The sequence below is a fragment of the Pecten maximus genome, chromosome 2, assembly GCF_902652985.1.
Source record: "Pecten maximus chromosome 2, xPecMax1.1, whole genome shotgun sequence".
Lineage (NCBI taxonomy): Eukaryota > Metazoa > Mollusca > Bivalvia > Pectinida > Pectinidae > Pecten > Pecten maximus.
In genome coordinates this window covers 26324596-26344348 of record NC_047016.1, presented here as the reverse complement: position 1 = coordinate 26344348, position 19753 = coordinate 26324596, and the positions used below count along the sequence as shown (strand labels likewise).

General features: G+C 35.4%; 2 protein-coding genes across 2 annotated transcripts; one reads left to right on the top strand and one right to left on the bottom strand.

Annotated features, from left to right (window-relative positions):
* Positions 1-3090: 3090 nt before the first annotated feature.
* LOC117341351 lies at positions 3091-5900 on the bottom strand. Its single transcript, XM_033903211.1, has 5 exons — positions 5776-5900; positions 5181-5321; positions 4834-5019; positions 4204-4377; positions 3091-3974 (listed from the first exon to the last, which is right to left on the bottom strand). The coding sequence occupies exons 1-5, from the start codon at positions 5812-5814 to the stop codon at positions 3618-3620; spliced, it is 897 nt and encodes a 298-aa protein (XP_033759102.1). The 5' UTR covers positions 5815-5900; the 3' UTR covers positions 3091-3617.
* Positions 5901-16732: 10832 nt separating this feature from the next.
* On the top strand, positions 16733-18810 carry LOC117321656 (26S proteasome complex subunit SEM1-like). Its single transcript, XM_033876163.1, has 3 exons — positions 16733-16903; positions 17747-17843; positions 18352-18810. The coding sequence occupies exons 1-3, from the start codon at positions 16804-16806 to the stop codon at positions 18407-18409; spliced, it is 255 nt and encodes an 84-aa protein (XP_033732054.1). The 5' UTR covers positions 16733-16803; the 3' UTR covers positions 18410-18810.
* The last annotated feature ends 943 nt before the right edge of the window (positions 18811-19753 follow it).

Here is a 19753-nt window from a genome sequence, read left to right as displayed (position 1 = left end):
GTAGGTATAAGATCACTTTTAGCGCATGAATCTTTCTAATTTTATACAGAATTACAGCTTAAAAGAAAATGTGACATTTTTCATTTCGTATATAACGATAAAGTGAGTAACATGCACAAGTGTAGGCATGGGTGTGATTATAATTTTTCGATAGAAACAACATTGTTTAAAACTTGTTATTCTCTGCAATTGGTAACGATTTCGTTAACAGACCGTAACAGATACTAAAGTTATACAATAGAAAACAACAGTTTTACGATATCAAACACAATACTCATATAATTATATAATATTGTAAATTTATAATTTCACAAAGGCAGTTAGACATACATTACCCTACCAAGTATCAGACACTAACACCATGGTGTCATACGTGAATGAGAGGAAGGTGAGAATCATTATTCTATTCTCTCGATACGAATAGAATGATTCTCATGTTGAGTAAGGGTAAATTTGGTCCTCCAGTTTTCTACAATTGCATAATATGTGTTCTTGTCAAAAACGTATAACAGTACATGTTCACGTCAGCAATGATGAAAATTTACTTTGGAAATGTGTTCTTTGTATCAGTGTGGGCTGGAATGTATACATTCTAAAATTAAATCGAATGAACAAGTGATCTTTGTCATACATAAAATTCGGGAGAGGTCCCTTAACATGTCGACAGAACAAGAAATGATTGTTTATTCACTGTCAAGAGCAGGTGTTAAAATCTCATCTATTTCTTATCAATCCATTTCAAGTTTTATCAACTTACATTTTGGAAAAAATTGTCAACCCGGAGCCATTTTTGCGCTATGTTTGTCAATTTTCCACTTTTACGAGTTATAGTGTGTTAGCCTTGATAAATCTTTATTTGGAAGCCACATATCTTTTTTCTCTTATTATGTTCATGTTTCGATCAACTAACAATGCTTTTTCTTAAATTATCATAAAATTTGTCAATACAGATATAGACTATAAAATATGTTATTTGGTGGTAATGAACAGCTGGAATTAAATTTCAAAGTGGCACTTGACTGAACCAAATAATTTCCATTCTGTAATGAGTAAATAGTCGGTTCGCGAGCCATATTAGCTTTTACAGTTTGTACAGGTCGGGCTAGAGTACATGAGTAAATGTCTGTGTGTTTAACCTCATGATGCACAAAGAGAGGATTTCCATTCATAATACAGATTAACTTTTTATTACGAATGCAGTCAAAGTATTAATCTGTGTCAAGGCTGGTATGTTCAGTTGCATAATACATTTTTCATTACAACGACTGCAGTGTTCGAAAAAAAATAGAGATGTACTTTTGGAATGTTTGCAACTGCTTATACATTGTAATGAAATACAGATCATTTTCAATATTTAGCGCTCCGGGTATTTTATCATTTCATAAAAGTGATTTTATTCGAAACTATCATTTTTACAATTACATTTGTATAAAAAATGAATTTAACACACTCTTTGTATCGGGTCTATATCAGAGTCTTATCTTAAGGTCAGTATTTGAATCCAGTATCTATGAAATATCCTAGACGGCGTACCTTATCTAACTGTTTTCCAAACAGCAAATCCTTCTGTAATTATGTTCCCCAACGGAAAAATTCTCTCCCCAACTACAGCTTAATACTTCCACTAACCGGGCCAAGGAAAGACAACTCCTCACACAACGTACAAAGATATATCATAAATAGGGAAATTGTGACATTTACGTTAAAGAACAGAGCAATTACTTTCGTTCAAGAATAGGGTACTTCAAATGATAGAATAATTATTGTATATCTTTGTCTAATTGAAAGGAATTAAAAGAAAGCTAGAACGACGTTGTTGAGTTAAACCATACGGTGATGTAATTGTGGGCAAATTAGGGCGTATTTAGGTAATAACCTTCGTAAGCTCGGGTGTACTTGTGACGTGAGGCTGAGTTACGTCATTAAGATTAAATCTGCTGAGAACGAGTAGAGTTAACCTATTAGCACTGATGAACCAACCAATTATCGTTCTTTAAATACACATGTAGCTTGACTTTTCCTCTTTATAACTGTATCTAAAGTTAAACTTTAAATAACGACAGCGATACAGTCAAAATCTAGAAACAAAATTAGGTGGGTTTGAACCAACTCGTGCTTTATGATGGTATAATTGTAAACAGGGCTGCTCTGTTGGCTCCAGTACGACCCCACTCATCGACTTATGGGCAAGTACATTCAAAACACGTGCGGCGAATCAAAACAGAAATAATAAGGATGATTCCCATGTAAATGGCCCGGTCCAGTGTAACTTTAGTTAAACTTAACCTTGCATAATGTCAATAAAAATTGTGAATGAATATGTTTAATTGACAATAATTGGGTGCGTTCGAGTGGACCTTTGATGTGAAGGCTATGTGTTGATCTGTGATTTTTCACAGCAGCGCACATTGCCGCTCCTGCCGAACGCGCCGGTAGGTTGGATTACTGTGTACAAGATGCAGGTGAGGTATAAATTTAACAATTAGAAATTTACGACTACTGTAATCCAAAGTCAGCCTTGCGAAAAATACGGTAACTTTGTACTGTTCTAAGTTTGACTGTAGTAACACAAGACTTTTTGACGCCAGCGGAAACTAGGAGAATATCAGTGTGAAGGTCAAGCATCAGAAGCGAACAAATTATAGTGCAAGACATAATACATGGAAGAATGCCAGTTTTTGAAGGTTTATCTATATATAAATTGCTCATAATGTAGGCACGTACATATGCAGCGCAACAGTCATTGTTAATTGTGTTATATAGATTATATATATAAACCCATTTAATGCACCCCAATAACGTCAGCGCTTTGCTCCAGTTGGCATGGCTATCGGTCTACAATCATACTACCTCCCATCCCAATAACAATGTTCTTGTCTTACTGAATGTATACGGATCTCTACTATCTCACAGTCGGTAAAATAACTACATATCTACACCATAGCTCTTTTTATCAAAGTTAAAAGTGTATGATAAAGGATATGAGTTATCGGAAGTCTGTTGTTGATCGGGATCCATTTACGTAACCAGGTTTACTCGACACGCAGGTGTATCCTACATATAATACAAAACAGACCATAGTTTGGTTACACTCGTGATTTTTTATTGGAAATAAATCAGAAACATAAATGACTCCAAAATAATACAGACAATAAAATGTACATCACTTGATGAAAAACTGAGATCAATCATAATTTTGTTTTATCGTATTTAAAAAAAGACAGCGATCGAGAGGGTGATTAGTGTATAATCTCATGTAAAATGTATATATTGGCGATATTGTATTAAGATGCATTGTCTAGATCTGTAGACACGTGACCCTAATTTGTGTTCACTAGATGTCTACAGACATCTGCCCTTCTAGTGTAGTATACATCCGTTTTATGTAATAGTATGCAAAACAAAGAAACTCATCCTTATATAAATACAAGAATTAATATCACACATCAATGATTTCTACAATTTACACAAAATGTATTAAGAAAATCGAATGGCGTTAATGTAACAAAGGTTGTTAAGGGCCATTGTAAGTCCAAATAACAACAGGTGTCATCACAAACACATCAGAATAAGACGTTTCTTTTTTTTAAATCAGAAATCAAAATCCCATAATGTGATCAGTGACAAATCAGCTTCTTCTGGATGTAGGCTCCAAGACGGCTCATCAGATGTCCTACCATCTTAACGAAGTCAAATGGCTTCTTCTCTGTGTTGATGTCGACAACTTCCGGTGCTGTTGAAATAGGGCAGCACTTTAATTGCTCCTCCGGGCTCTGGTATTCCGATGCACTTGCAACTTCCTCTTTGATTTTGCCGTGTTTGGACTTCCTCTTTTCATTCTTCCGTTTGTTTGCCGTGATGGTTCCGCTGCCGTTCGGAAGCTCGCTCAGTTCTGGATTTCTGATAGCCATCAAGTGTCGAATACCAGTAGTAGTTGTACGAGTATTGGCGGGCTTGATAACGTCCATTGGCGTCTGGAATTGTAAATGAGTTGTTGTAGACGTATATATGATTTCGACATGCTGTATATAGGTGTTATTTTGTAAAATGATATCATATCAGCCAATTATTTGAGAAGATATTCCGAAAGACATAAAAAACATTAGGATGCAATTCTTTTTTTCTGGTAATTTTTCTTATGTTCAAGGTAATCCTCGAATTTCTTTTTTCTTTATTTTTTATCAAAATCTTAATAGTCCTTACTTCGGTGAGCTGACTAAATTTCTCGACAGCAGTGCATATTTGAGGGGAATGGCCTTCATCTTCGCTGTCAAGGTCAAGCATCATTACATCACCATACATGGTAATGTTGCTGTCAATGACGAAAGCACCACCCGCATTTGTTTTTCCAAGACTGTTCATCATTTGTAGCTTTAGCTGAAAATGTCAAAACGTTAGCATTATCGGTGCTAAAAAAAATCCCGCAAGAGAACTGTAAATCTGAATGTGACATTTCGTTGTTTTTTTTTGGGTTTTTTTTGTTGTTTTTTTGTTGTTTTTTGGGTTTTTTTTGTTTTTGTTTTTTTGTTTTTGTTTTTGTTTTTAAACACAATAGAAATGGTATTGTGATTATGATTGTAGCGGTGGGCTTCCTTATTTCACCTGTGAGACTGTTCGCATGTTGTCCCTCCTTTTCTGTTGTAGTGATGTTATAATGATACTACATGTCACCCACTTATACTCATGTTTGTGACTTTGATGTATATATTTAGGAGAGGGTGTTGATGATGTTGTTATAACTTGTGCCCAATCCTTTCGTCACTTTTTGGCAGATAAATATGTTTAAACTTAATCCCAGCATTCCCTTTGTCCCGAAGACACGTTAGACATTACCTCAGGGTTCGGGAAAAGGTCACGGAATCGAGTGTCTTTGGGGCTTGATATCGGCCTCTTAGGGGTTGGTACTGTTTCCGTCATGCCTACAGGAGAAAGCTGTTTGTCCAGATTTGACAATGTCGGAGATGTAGGAAGCTTTTCAGTGTTCTTTGGTGGTAGATAAATTGGAGATACCGTAGACATCTGGAAACACAGAACACATCTAAGATCATTATAATTACACAACTACAACTACTTGAAAGGCGAATGCAATACCTCAACACCACCTGACCACTCTATCTGGCTTGCTTCAGTCGTGGTAATACTACAATAACTTAGTTTTGGAGTATCCCCTTATTGCTCACCTTGGGTGTTAGATGATCTGACGCGTCGCCTGTATGCTGGATATCAACATCGTCCAGATCCCACATAACAACATCGCCATGCGCGATGAGGTTGTCATCGTTGTAGTATGAGCCATTAGTTTCCTGTCCTTTCTCTTCTGCCTGTCAATAAATAATATTAAAAAAAAATGTAGTTAGAAAGACGCTTGTTACTGAAACTTGAGAAATCTTTCAGAGCAAAATAACAATGATAATGAAATACAAATATACTGGTTTAATGTTTTAATAATCATGCCATTACTAAGTTTGTACTAAAAATCACGAGGTTTAGATATTAATTCCATGTTTATCAAACTGAAATATTACTAGTTATTTTATATTTGCCGCATTGCGTCCTCTTTGGTCTTTTAACAAAATCAATACAAAAACAAATATCGATTATACAAATTACACGAAAATATCTTTCATAAGAAATATTAGAAGTGCGGTTCCCGAAACAAATCTTTCGATCGTAAACTTTTTCCAAATTACAAAATATGAAAAGAATTTTTTGATAAACGAACGATTAATCATAGGTTATAAGTGAATTGGTTAGATACCACAGAATTGATTTTACCTCGTCCCATATAGAGTGGTTTTCTTCTCTAGAATCCATTCTCTATCAAGTTTATACACTTCTGCCTCTTGCTGATATTCAATTTTCCCGCTGCAATAACTTGCCAGAACGCGTGTAGCTGTGGGTCGTCACAAGAACAATAGGGATCACGTGACGTCTTGGCACATGGCAACGTCGCGATCACGTGCGTATTTGCGGGACGTCAAGGAAAACATCGATCGCAATCCGATAAGATGACAGACGGATGTCATGGGAATATTTGTCTATTTCGAAGAAAATTTAATTTTTAATCAGGTTCAAAGTTACAATAAACTATCAAACGAAACAATGTAGAAGGGGAGGTAATATTATCCAGAAAAATGGAGATAACAATATTTGAACTTACAACCACACGTGATATAAGTAAGATATATTTCCCCATATTGTTTCGCCCATATATCATTTACCATCTGTCACAGTGACATTCTACTCCAGTAACATGCTGGTAGTCGAGTGTCAGTCACTCAGTCACGGCTGACGTGTAGCGGGTCACTAACCTGCTTCGACGATCATAGAGTTACTTCTTATTGGGGGGAAAAATAAGACACATAATGTTTGATTATATTGTAGTATTTTATGTGGAGAACCAGAGTAAAGGGGGCGGGTCAAAGTGACTTGTACATAATGTTACGGCCTATACCAATTAGCTAACGGGACATTCCTCTTTGATCTAGTTGGTAGAGTCACAAATTATCACGCGGAAGACTGGGTTTGGTTCCGGAGTGTTCGATAGAAATATGTGATCTCTAGATCTGCTCTATCAGTACTAAATCAGTGATATACTCCGATACCGAAAGGCATATCCAACTCTCTCCGGCAATCAACATGGAAGCGAATCATTTGTATGCTAACGCAGTGTAACGATTATTCAGCTTAATGTTACCAAGGCCCCAAAAATACTGTGTAGACTAAAGGGTACACCCAAGTGCACTCCGAGTGCACTCCGTTCGGACTCCAGGTAAACTTGTACGTGTTTCTGCGGTTATCACTCATTAAAACGTCACCAGCATTCAACAAAGTGCAATTGACAGCACTCTCCACCTCTTCAATTGAATTAAAACTGTTTTTATAGTCGGTGCATATTATAACAAGTCAACATTAGCTCTAATGAGCAATTATGTAAAACCGAGTCATACTTACTCATAATTAAAAACCACAGAATCAAACCAATATAAGGATTGGATTTAATGATTTATAACGTATTCACAACAACTCTGATCCATGGTGAACGGGTCTTAGACAATAAATGCTAACAATTGCAAGTTTTAATTACTGTACATTTTATTTACATTCAAAGCAACATACATGTGTTTCTATGTTTATCACGTCCGACATATGACGAAAATTAATCGGGGGACATTCGGGAATTTCCGTCACAAATTCAGCATTGTCATAACAGCTTAGTTAACCCATCCAAAAAATGTTTATACTCTTTCTAAGTACAATTGATGCAGAATCGTCGTAATTTAGTTGAATAGCAGAACTATTATATTTCAGTGTTTTGATTCACTCCAAGAAACGAGAAATATTCGGCATTTTTGCAAAGTCATGCGTATAGTTTTACTCAAAACTACCAAGTCGCGATATTTCTTTTAAATATCCAAAATATAAAACAGCACTTTGACTGAGAGAAATTGACGTTTATCATCATAAACATCAAACCCGTTTTTGTTGTTACAATAATTTATGTTTAACTAGGTATCAAGTATAACATTCCTTTGTAACCGCTGTGGGTTTATTTGAAAATGAAATCGGATGAACATGATATTAACCTTCGGTCCGGATCAGATAATGATTTTGTCCTATCACTCCGTGACAATAGCTGTTCTCCAGAAATATAAATCAGTTTCTTGGTGGCTTATATTTCCCGAGCTCGTGGCGAGAATAAGTACAAGCCATCCGCTTTTTCTTTCACATTTCGCTAGCTCGATGTCAAACAACTGCATGCAGATTTCATGCTCTACATAGAGTTTAGAACATATGTTGTACATGATTATATAAACAGAATACTTTATTGTGTAAATCTTGCGCACTATCAGAAGAAAAACGTTTACTTAAGCATTGAACTGCTTTCACTTGGCATTTATGGGCTGATAATGCCAACTGGACAAAGGAAAATTTAATGAAGCGCTCTTCATTATTTACCTTTGTCCAGTTGGCATTATCAGCCCATAAATGCCAAGTGAAAGCAGTTCAATGCCTATATTTACCACTTGCGGGTTAACAAAACAAAAATCACTGTAATTAACGGAATTCAAGTTTCCCCACCATTCTCGGTTGTGAGCCTGTTAACAGCTCTTCTAAATTGTTCCACATAAAAAATAGAGCGTAAAATAATAGAAAACCAGACAAGAACAATCAATCTAATAGAAATATTTAATGTAAATAAGTGAATATTTTTTTCCGCAATTGCGGTATGCTTCACTTGGCACATTTCCAATGCGCCGGTTTGCAGTTCATGAAATGATAATGCTCAACTACTGTTGGTAACGTTATATTTACAAATGAACGCAATTAGTTCACTGTTATTTTTAAGTTTCTCATCTTGTCACATATATAAGACCATTGTAAGAAATAATTAATATTTTTAAACCGACATGACCACACCGACCACAGGGACTGAAATGGCACACATTCCCATGTATTACAGCATCATACATGGACCGTGGGTTGGTCCCTGTGACTCCGACGTCAAATTAGAACACTTTTGCGATGAAATTGGGATATATTACTGGAAAAGGCTACACATTGAAATATGTAAGCTGATACGGTAACGTTACAACCCATATAGGGAGAACAGCGGTCTAACTTCAAACCGAAAGACGATATCACGGTAATAATGAAACACATCCCCTAGTTAGAAACACTATGTATAGAGGTCCATGTGGTTTACAAGTCGTTCGGTCAAAAGTCACATAAAATAAGTTTAGATTCATTATTAAAACGTTAAAGTGCATACCTGAAGGTCATACCTTAGTTTCAGTTTGAATTCCCCGTTCTGAGTACAAGAAGTGTAATAGGTCGTCTATAAAGACGTTGTTAGTTTAGGTCAAAAACATTGTATACTCCGGAAAGTTTGAATTTATTTTCACATAAACTTAAGTCTTCTTGGCATTGATGCAAGTCGACGTCAAACGTATTGCTTGTACAAGAGAGCTGCGGGGTAGTCACACAAACACAATATTAGACAATGATTTGTCGCTACATACACGGCACCAAGAGTAATATATGCGAGATACAGCAGACACACAATGTGTAGGAATAAGTAGGAATATTCACGCAACATTATAATGTACAACTCTGTTTGTGTTCTTATGTCAATTGCCATTCCTAAATTTTGGGTTAGGCAATTATTTTTTATTTCAAATATAAGAAATAAATTTGTTAAAAATGGTTTTTATTTGTATAAATGTATTTCTTACAATGTTTATGTAGCTTAAACTATTCAGCACAACACGGTCTGTAAATATTTGTGTTGTATACTGTTTTTGGGAAAGGGCTTTATATAATTTGGTAAACTTGTGCCCGATCCCTTTATATATTTATGATAAGGTGACAGAGTTTAGTCACCGATGACGTCACGCATAAAATCCATTGTACCAACCAGAAGAAACTTTCCGTACCAACACGACCTACAAGTAATTAGTAGAGAGCGAACTCCAATCGTGTATGTTTTGACCATTAGATACCGCCATATCTTCTGGTGACATGAAATGTACATTAATTAACGTGGCCTTAATTATCCCGGGCTAGCGTTCTAAAAAATACATCTATAAAACACCTAAGTAACTTGTACCTGTCTATTTTGAGTTATGAGGTGACCAAAGGTGGTCAGTCCAGAGCGGACATTAACCTAAAGGGGTGTCGCTGTTTCACACGAGTCTATAATAGAGAAGCGCCACTACAACGGAGGTATGTAAAGAGCAGTGGTCTAGATCAATAGACAGATCTTACAGAAAATTGAAATCATTCAGTAAACATACAGCCTAGATATATTTAATTTTATTCTGAATTACAATATAATTTTACATTATGAGACTACATTATGTATTTCAAAATTTCTGGAAAAACGTGAAATTTTTTTTTATTCACAAGTCGCAATTGCACTAGCTACGGAACATGCAAGTACGGAATAAAGAACTGATGACAATGATCAATGAATCAAGGTACTTATTCTAAATTTCGCATGGTTTCACGTGTTTCCAATTTATGTGAAATTGATGAAAAAAATAATGAAATGTTGAGTTTTTTAAATGAAATTGGAACGAATATTACATAGCCAAGAGCCTTTGAAACATTTGTGAAAACGGCATTTTGTCTGAGAATGATTAGAAATCTAAAGTGGTGATATTTTGCCTCTTTAATTTGTGACGTTACAAATGCCCTTGCTGTCATGAAGGCGTGACGTAGCAGTTACCAGAAGCACAGTTCCACTAGCTGTTCTAATATTTAATGCTTTATATGTCCTCTTCTTACGTTTGTGATGACGTAAACACATAAATTACGAAACTGATAACAGACCAGTCAAGTAACTGCCGCGATCAATCAAGTCGTAATTCGTACGATCTCTTATGGGAAAATCAACGAGGGTCTCCTTTATTTTCTCGTAAGCATGATAAACAGAATATCACACTTTCGTCAATGGAATGATGGACTTATTGAACTTATTAAATAATGATAAATGTTATTTATTTAAAATCAGTAACGAGACAATTGACCAACTCGTATATAGAGGATATTTAATGGTTTCCCGTTTGATATAACATATACTAAGTATTTCACGAGTATGACAGAATATCGATATTTTCACGAGTGCGAAGCACGAGTGAAAAATATCGAAATATTCTGTCATACGAGTGAAATATATGTTATATTTAACGGGAAACCATTCAATTTTCTGTTTATTGCAATTCATAAACTTAAAAACAAAATTAAACCATCGAAAATTTGATAGTCAAAAAGGGCGGGAATCAGTAATGACGTCATCTCTTTGTGACGTTACTCCACGTCAACATGACGGCGCCATTTTGAAAGGAGTGATCAGCGCAATGTAAGCGTTTTCTGCTGTTATCGGAGAATCAGTGCATGCATAGCTAACGTCAAGTGAGTATTTAGTCAAAAACTGGTCAGAATATTTCAAAGATACAGCAAAATAACCAATTTATCTGTCTCCGCTTCGATTGGAAAAAATCGGCAAGTTTCAACGAGGTGAATACAAAGGTCCGCTCTGACTGGTCAAAAACGGAAAACTTATATTTTCACTGCAAAACTTATATTTTCACTGCGAAATCTTATATTTTCACTGGCAAAAATGCAATAAAATGAATTCCTTGCTACATCGACTCTATTAGAGGTATTCCCATGTCTGGCGGTTTCGATCACTCGTCCAAACTTATTATATCCGTGACATCGCCCATACTGTGGAGGTGGTAATAAGTAAAGTGACATATGATATATTTAGCATTTGATATTTTCTTGTACATTTTGTCCACCGATCAGGGCGCTAATTTATATTGTGTCAGATATATAGGGGACATGTCGCCCTCCTGGTAGAACCGTGTGATTGGTGCTTGATGGATGTAAACATTGACTTCTAAGCTGCTCTCCCACTGTCACACGTACTATTGCGAACATCACGTGACATCGCCTGGACCGTAATTGATTCACAGAAATGTGCTTCATAAAATCACTGCATCAAACGCCTTTTACCCTATCATTGTGCCTTGTTTTAATCTACTTAAGTCACATTTACAGTAATTTCAATTTAAATGTAGACCTTTGAGTAGTTTTAAGAAATTTCGGCATCGGCTTGCTCATTCCAGTCTCCTAGGTTATTAAAGGTGTGTCATCTTTTAGAAAAAAATTCCATGCAAAGGTTAAGTTGGTAAATGTCTATTCGAACAGGCTGTCCTTGTGTGCCACACTTCCTAATAAAACATTGCCTGTTTTAACCAGTAGAACGTTTGGGACCTTTCTTTTTACCTTGGATATAACGCGAGATTGAGTTTGTGTATGTTGAAAATCTATAGGTACCAATAATAATAAGTGAACTGGATTTGACCGTGAAAACAAAACAATGTAAGATATTTCTAAGTTCAATTATTCAACTTAAGACTCGTTTCCCAATTGAATATCGTACATGTCCTACATTACTTTAATTCGGCGCTTCTATGTCGTTACCATTTACATTCTATACTCTGTGTTCTAATCCCTCCGCCAGTCTTTGCGGTTTCATATGTAGCAAGCTTAGGGAACCTCTAGTAGAGATTGATAGTGCCCAATCTTGGTCCCTATTTGATCCGTATTCGGTACAAGACAGATTCATTTGAACACTTGAGGTTAAGTGGTTACCTATGGTATGGTAATTAGGTTGATAAGGTGACAAAATGACTATTTTTTAAATTCTCTGTTTTGATTTATACACAAGTTTTCAAACTTATATGAAGCCCTTTCCCAATTATCATGATTTTTTTACAATTTTAATACAAGATGACATGACATTTGAAACATTAACAATTATATTTGGTGAGTTGTCGTAGTATCGCGTTAACGCTGCCCGCCAGCGCGAAAACGCGAGATGGCAGTAATTAGCCATAATACATTACTACCGAACCAAAGGGAAGATAAAAAGAAAATGCAATAAAGATTTCTGGATTTTATACCGACACGCTTTCTTATTATTTATTCAGATGACGACTGGCTGGCTCAGATCCACTCATTCAAATTTACTTTTTTTCATGCACGCTGTTTAAATCATTTTGTTTCATATATTTCAGCGTTAAATCTTCAAAAGATAATCTCCATTCTTGCCTTATCATTGTGACAAATTACATTTTTCTTGACTGTTTTTTTTTGTTTTTGTTTTGTTTGAAAGGTTCGACTTCCGGTAACGGACGCACATGTAATTTTGAACTTCCGGTTGTTGTTGCCAAAACCACGTGTAAAAATTTAACCAAGCACATTATTAAATTAATAACGCAAGTTACCGAACACATCTGGTGTTAACGGGTAAAGTGATGTAAACTTCAACGTACTTTAACACAGAAGTTGGTCAATTTTTTAACTGTTTTTTAATTGAACGTTTAAGGTCAATTGTTTCATGCATTCAAGGGATTTTCATACTTAAGTTTAGTAGAATCGCCTTCTGTTATTGTAAATGATTTCACTATTGTATCCCCTACACTACCAAGCCAACAAAATTGTATGAATAAAGTATTATTACAAAGATATACTAAAATCTATATAGAATAATCTGATTCCCCCGCTGTAGGCCTCAAGTTGCAGTTTTATTTAATAATAACAGGATTTGCTTTAGACATGGAACACTCCCTTGTGTATGTGCAAGCATACTGTGTGTAATTCCTCCATACACAAGGGTACAGCAGATCACGGTCTCGCTGTTTCCCGTCGTAGTTATACTCCCGCCAATCTGTTTTTAATTCTGTCGCAAAACTCATCGTGTACTCAGTTTCCGGTATTCCCTTTATACATCAGACGTTAACAGTGTTACTCCCCCTAAAAGGGATTCAGATGTTATTCTCGAAAGTACTTTATCGTTTTTATAACTAACGCTAATGAATGCCTGAGAATATGAGATCTTGTCATATTTCTCTAACTAAGGGAATCGTTGACTGTAGCGCTGTGGTACTGAACAGCAACAAAATGGTATTATGGGCCCTGTGAGGGGAACCATAAGGGGAGGTAAATGTATGGATGAGTTTGACATACTGACATATCATATGAGATTAATCAGAAGTAAAGATGTTTACCCCGATTTCCCTCCTGGTCTTTCGGGTCATAGCTCCCTTTTCTTGTTATTCATAAATCTCTGATAAAAAAGATGGTGAGAACTTATATAAGATTGACTTAAAAAAATAACTAATGTTTTATAGCATTATGGGTTAAAAATGTCCCGAATAAATTTCTTTTCTCAGCGGCATTCATTACAGCTAACACACTGTGGAACCTAGCGCATTTGTCTCACTCCTTTGATTACGTGCCATGGTAAACCTCATCTTCTGGTAAAGTTTAACTCCTATGGTCAGGAACTGAAGTCGTAATGAAATTATCCAATTTTAATTTGTAACATCATTTCTTGTCTCTTTTAGTTTTATTTTTTAGTTCCTGACCCAAAGTACCCGAGTGAACAAGTCCCATTAAGAAAGGCTATGCTAGACACTGGGCCTCCGAAATGTAAATGGTCTGAGGTAGAATGTTCCGTCATGTTCCTACCGTATACATGTACTTTGAAACTCGGATTAGAACCAGTTGTGTCGTCCATATTCCTGTTATTTTATAAAGTCGCCATCTTTTTGTACTTAGAATCCAGCGCTTCCAAAGTTCGTTAAGTTCTCTATGTGTATTACCCACTAATATGTTTTATGATATATGTAAAATAACTCCAACCAAATATAACAGCCGAATCCTATACATATGCTTTTGAATTTGTTCATATTAACTTCAAGTGTAATTCACGAGTGTAACGGTTATTATGGTGATCCCGACAAGATCTAAAGTCTGAAGAAAATGATTATCCTGGATAGTCCTGAAATAAATCAAATAAAATCAGGTTCTGAATGAGTCAATAATAATGAAATCTATTTAAAACGAATTTCATTTATAATACAATACTATTTATCGTAGATAATCGTAACATACGATAGCTGGTGTTTGGATTAAGTTAAATCTTACTTATTTTCTTTGAAGACAGAAGTTTGTTGAAATGTCTCTTAAATGGTAATACACTTACACTAAATCACCCCTGGATTTTAAATGTGAGGCGTTAAATGGGGATAACTCTGACAATTGAATTATTCCTTCATACAACAGAGAGTTTGAAATTCGGATTTTAAGTTTAAAATCAATAAAAAGGTCGTTACGTTCCTTATCTTTTTTTAAAGACACGGAACTTTCTGTAACAATATAAGTTCGAATCCTTTCATGTAAATCCTATGAGTAAGTCAGCGGCTTTGGTGATCATCACCAAAATTTTGTATCGACTAAACCCAACAGATTAAAACGTTTTCTTCAAGCTGAAAATACGTTATTTGATAATTCACACTTAAGACGATTTCGAGGGGGATTCCACTCATTAGAACTGTATTAAGCAAGTGTCTTATGGGTATCGCACGTGCTCGGCCAATTGTCGTATGTACTTTCTTCAATCAAACGCCTGAATGACAATAGACTAGTAGTGAATTAATGTAAAAATATAGCGCAAAATTATCGACAGTTATTGCTAGTCAATGTCATTGCTCATAATCTACATTCTCCACATATTTATCAAGGAGGTGTACTCATTAAATAGGCAGACTGGTCGAGGCACCAAATCTGTAATAGGAAAACACCTTACCCGTGCTGGGGTTCGAACTAGCGACTTCTTGCTCTCCAATTGCAAGTAGACATCATACCGATATGCAAAAGGCACATTCGAGTTAGCCTGAGCTGGTGCAATTATCGCTGAATGACCCAATAGTCACATTCCACACGTCAAGTCAACTGTAGGATATGAGACTTCAGAAATTACAGTGTAGAGAACTGAGTGGGGAAATATGTATCTGCTTTATGTGCTATTGGTATTTTGTCATCAAAATGAAATAAAGTACAGTTTCATTTCACAGATTCTACAAATTAAAAAAGTTGTGGAAAGGTATTTATGAATGTTAAATTAATGAGTTTATCCATATGATAAATTTATTCATTTATTAGTTTATTAATACAAGAGTTGTTTTCGTTATTGCTTTTTTTTCTCTTTTTTTGTGTGTGAACAAAAATATGTCTCCACTTTTCACTTACATTGCTTTTTTTCGCTCTACTAACCCTTTTGTCAGTAAGGTGATAAATGAATACAAAAACTTTCATGAGAATATCTTTATACGGTTCAACTGTTATTGTCGGATATGAATTTACTTGAAAAATATGCTCTTTGACCTTTGTCTTTGAGATTAAGGTCACAGTTTCCTACAGCAGTACACTGCACATCAACTTTAAAGGATACAACAATGCTCCAGGTTTCATCATCATGTTTTTTCAAAAATGTGGTGAGTTTAGCCTGGAAAAGGAATTGCTAAAAACATGTTTTTATTTGACCTTGAGTCAAGGTCACAGTGACGTAACTCCAGTGCACTGACTTCAGATCTAGGTGATGCAAATATACTCTAAGCTTTATCAAAATATCTTCAACCTTATGGCCTTGACAATAAATTATTGGAAAAGGTCACTGTGACCTAACGGCAATGCACTGCTCATTTGGTTGTGCAACTATGACCCGGACAAGAAATAATTGTAAAATTCGCACTTATTTTACTTTTGACCGTGAATTTGTTGATATATATAAATAACTACATGTAGTTATCAACATTAAGAAATGTTAGTATTTATTACCTCACCTCACCTATCCTCTTCGTGTCCGCTACTGGTATCTATTAATATTTAAATGAATGAATTAACAGTTTTAACTGAATTATTTTTGAAATATATACAATGTAGGCCTATAAATATATTTTTAATATTAGAATCTAATGAATCAACAATATTTCTCTATAAAGACTGCCAAATGGGAGGCAGAAAAACGGTCACTATAGAAATGTGACCTTCATAGAGAGGTCGAGATTTCCGCACCACCCTGTTTACTTGAAACTGCCATGAATAACTTGTCGTTAAATAGGGCATTCAGTAGCCCAGCGAGTTTTAACATTTTCAGAAGGCAAATCAATGCATTACTGTTACACTTTTTCTGTTTTAGTAATTTACATGTGAGTGACGTAGCTACAATATGTATGGTTGAATGCTAAACCGTCAACAATTTTTTTCTGAAAAAAAAAGAGAGATTAAGCGAGGTAAGAGACATGTGGGGGGTCTATAAAAGCATCCATATGAAATTTCGACTACCTAGCCGAACTGCACACGAGCCATGTCCTACGGGAGGTAACTGGAATTACGCGAGTTCTTTCCCTTCGCGTCGCTCTTCAATCTTCAAAAAAATTCAGCATGGCCGACAAAGACAAACCCAAGAAGGAGGAGAAAGAAAAGAAGCCGGACCTCGGGCTACTGGAAGAAGATGATGAATTTGAAGAATTTCCAGCAGAAGGTTTATTATATTCTTTCATCTTAAGTTACCCAGAAGCCACCGTTAAAGATAATATAATGCTTTTTTTGTGATTTTATCGCAAGATATTCAGTCTGATATTTTCTGCATTGTCATTATCAGATTCTCGATTTGCCTTTCTCCAAGCAATGTCAGAGGCTAACTCAGTAGGGGATTTATATCTGACCCTTTTCCTTGCATAAAAACAAATAATTAGCCATAGAGTTTAGCTGCCTAGCAAGTGTTGCATTAATATTATATTGTATATTATACAGACCCGGCTTCTTATTTTCAATTATGATTGCATTCACCATCTGAACAAATTAAATTACTAAAAAAAGTCTTGTCAATACACATCAAGTAGATAATGATAATTTCATTTTCATAGATCTTTTCACCATAGAATCACAGGTACTTGGGGTAAGAAATTACATTTGTATATATATACTATATAGCCTCGTATTACATAGTAATACGAGGCTATATAGTATATATATACAAATGTAATTTCTTACCCCAAGTACCTGTGCATAGAATGTGTAAAACTGGCCAGAGTATCAATCATTGTAAAAGACCATTACAATTGTGTAGGAGAGTGTACATGTACATGACATTGTGTATACTGCCTTTTGAAAGCGACACTTCCCCAGTTTAAGCCCTAGCCCTTGCATGGATAATATAGCTAGATCTAATGCCGTGTTTATTTTTATGGCACTTCATGTTATATAAAGTCTAGCATATCTTTTCTGTGATAATAGTTTATGGTTTTACAAATTTATTGTACTTTGTCTTACAGCTTCATCTTTATCAGCGCTTAGTAATTTAAAACAAAACCTTTTTTTCTAGACTGGAATAGTGCAGATGAAGATGAAAAGGATATTAATGTGTGGGAGGATAACTGGGATGATGACAATGTAGATGATGATTTATCAGTACAGTTAAGGTAAGTTGTCACTCATGATGGGAAAGGTTGCACATAATGATATACTAGTCAATGATTACCCATAATTGGTTTTACAGTTTACTAGAATAAATACAGTAGAGGTTCTTAATTTGATAATAAGTTAGTAGTAATTAGCTTATTTTAAACTGCGTGTCTTTTTCTTTAGATGGAGTTTATTTTGAAATGAATTGAAGACTATTTTGAAATGAATTGAAGACATTCTTGTCTGTTAGGTTTAAATTACCTCAAATTTAAAAATTAGGTACATTTTTGTAGCTCATGATCAGATAGTAATTGCAATTAATTTTCATGATATATGTAATGATTTATTTCTGTTAACTTCATGATCATAAAGCTTTAACTAATGCTGATAATCATTTTATCTCAAACGACATAATAAATTCCTCTCTTGTTCATGCCCCAAAGATGCCACAGAAGTATGGTTTTGTGCGACAAATATGTAATATCATATTTACATTGTAGAAACTTTTATGTTTGTTTTCTACAGGAATGAACTTGAAAAGTTTTGTAAAAATTCAGACGGCCATGAACCAATGAAGAAGTAGCGGGGACCATTCAATGTCATCAGTTCTTAGTCATCAACTTCATCTCATAAACATGTGCTGATTGAGAATGGAACACAATTTTGGGTTCAGCTGGACAGTAATTTATATTTTGTGAATTTCTTCAAAATTTTGAGTGTAGAAGTATATGCAAATACATGCAAAAAGTTGATAATTTGTGAATTAATGGGTCACACAGGAGGTATGAACGAAGTTCAGGATATTTTTGCAGACATAGTTTATCATGTCAAAGCCATCCGATTACACTGTACAACTGATTAATATAAAAGAATATGTCCATCTGAATTTTAGAGCAGGCAAGTTCGATAATATTGTTCTGAAATGGTTCATTTTCTAAATGATTATTTAAAAAAAGTTGTTTTGATATTAAATATTGTTTATTCCATTATGATTTAGGTTTGTTATGTTGATCGAATAAGACAAAACTAGCCAGCACTCATTTACCATAGGTAATTGAAAGGGTGACATTTTGAATTCATGGTCAGCATGTGAAAGCATTACTGTACACAAGGATTGAACTGGAACTGTAATCCCTTATTCATGAAAGAGTCATGTGTCGGGTTACAAGGATGTGACAAGTGATAGCAAAAACAAGAGGCCCATGGGGCCTGTATCGCTCACCTGGTTGGATTTGACCAAATGTCAAAATAATGTTCAATTCCTTTTGTTTGTTAACCTCAAACAATTCTATATATGGTTATAGCGTGGGGATCCCAACTGCTTTAAAGAAATAATGAAGTCCAGACTCTCTGAGTTTACAACATGCATTTATAACTTTATGACTAGTAGTGCTTTAAAGGAATTACCTCTATTTCCCATATGGGGCCCTGCCCTTTTGCCCCTCGGGGGTCAGAGTCACCATTTATGCAAAATCTGTTCCCCTTCCCCCCAAGAATGTTTCTTACCAAATTGGGTTCAAATTCATTCATAACTTTATGACTAGTAGCGATTTAAAGGAATTACCTCTATTTCCCATATGGGGCCCCGCCTCTTTGGCCCCTCGGGGGTCAAGTCACCATTTATGCAAAGTCTGTTCCCCTTCCCCAAAGAATGTTTCTTACTAAATTGGGTTCAAATCCATTCATAAATTTACGGCTAGTAGCGATTTAAAGGAATTACCTCCATTTCCCATATGGGGCCATGCCCCCCTTTGGCCCCTTAGGGATCAGAGTCACCATTTATGCAAAATCTGTTCCCCTTCCCCCAATGATGTTTTTGACCAAATTGGGTTCAAATCCTTTCATAACTTTATGACTAGTAGTGATTTAAAGATATTACCTCTGTTTCCCCATTAGGCCCCGCCCCTTTGGTCCTTTGGGAGTCAGA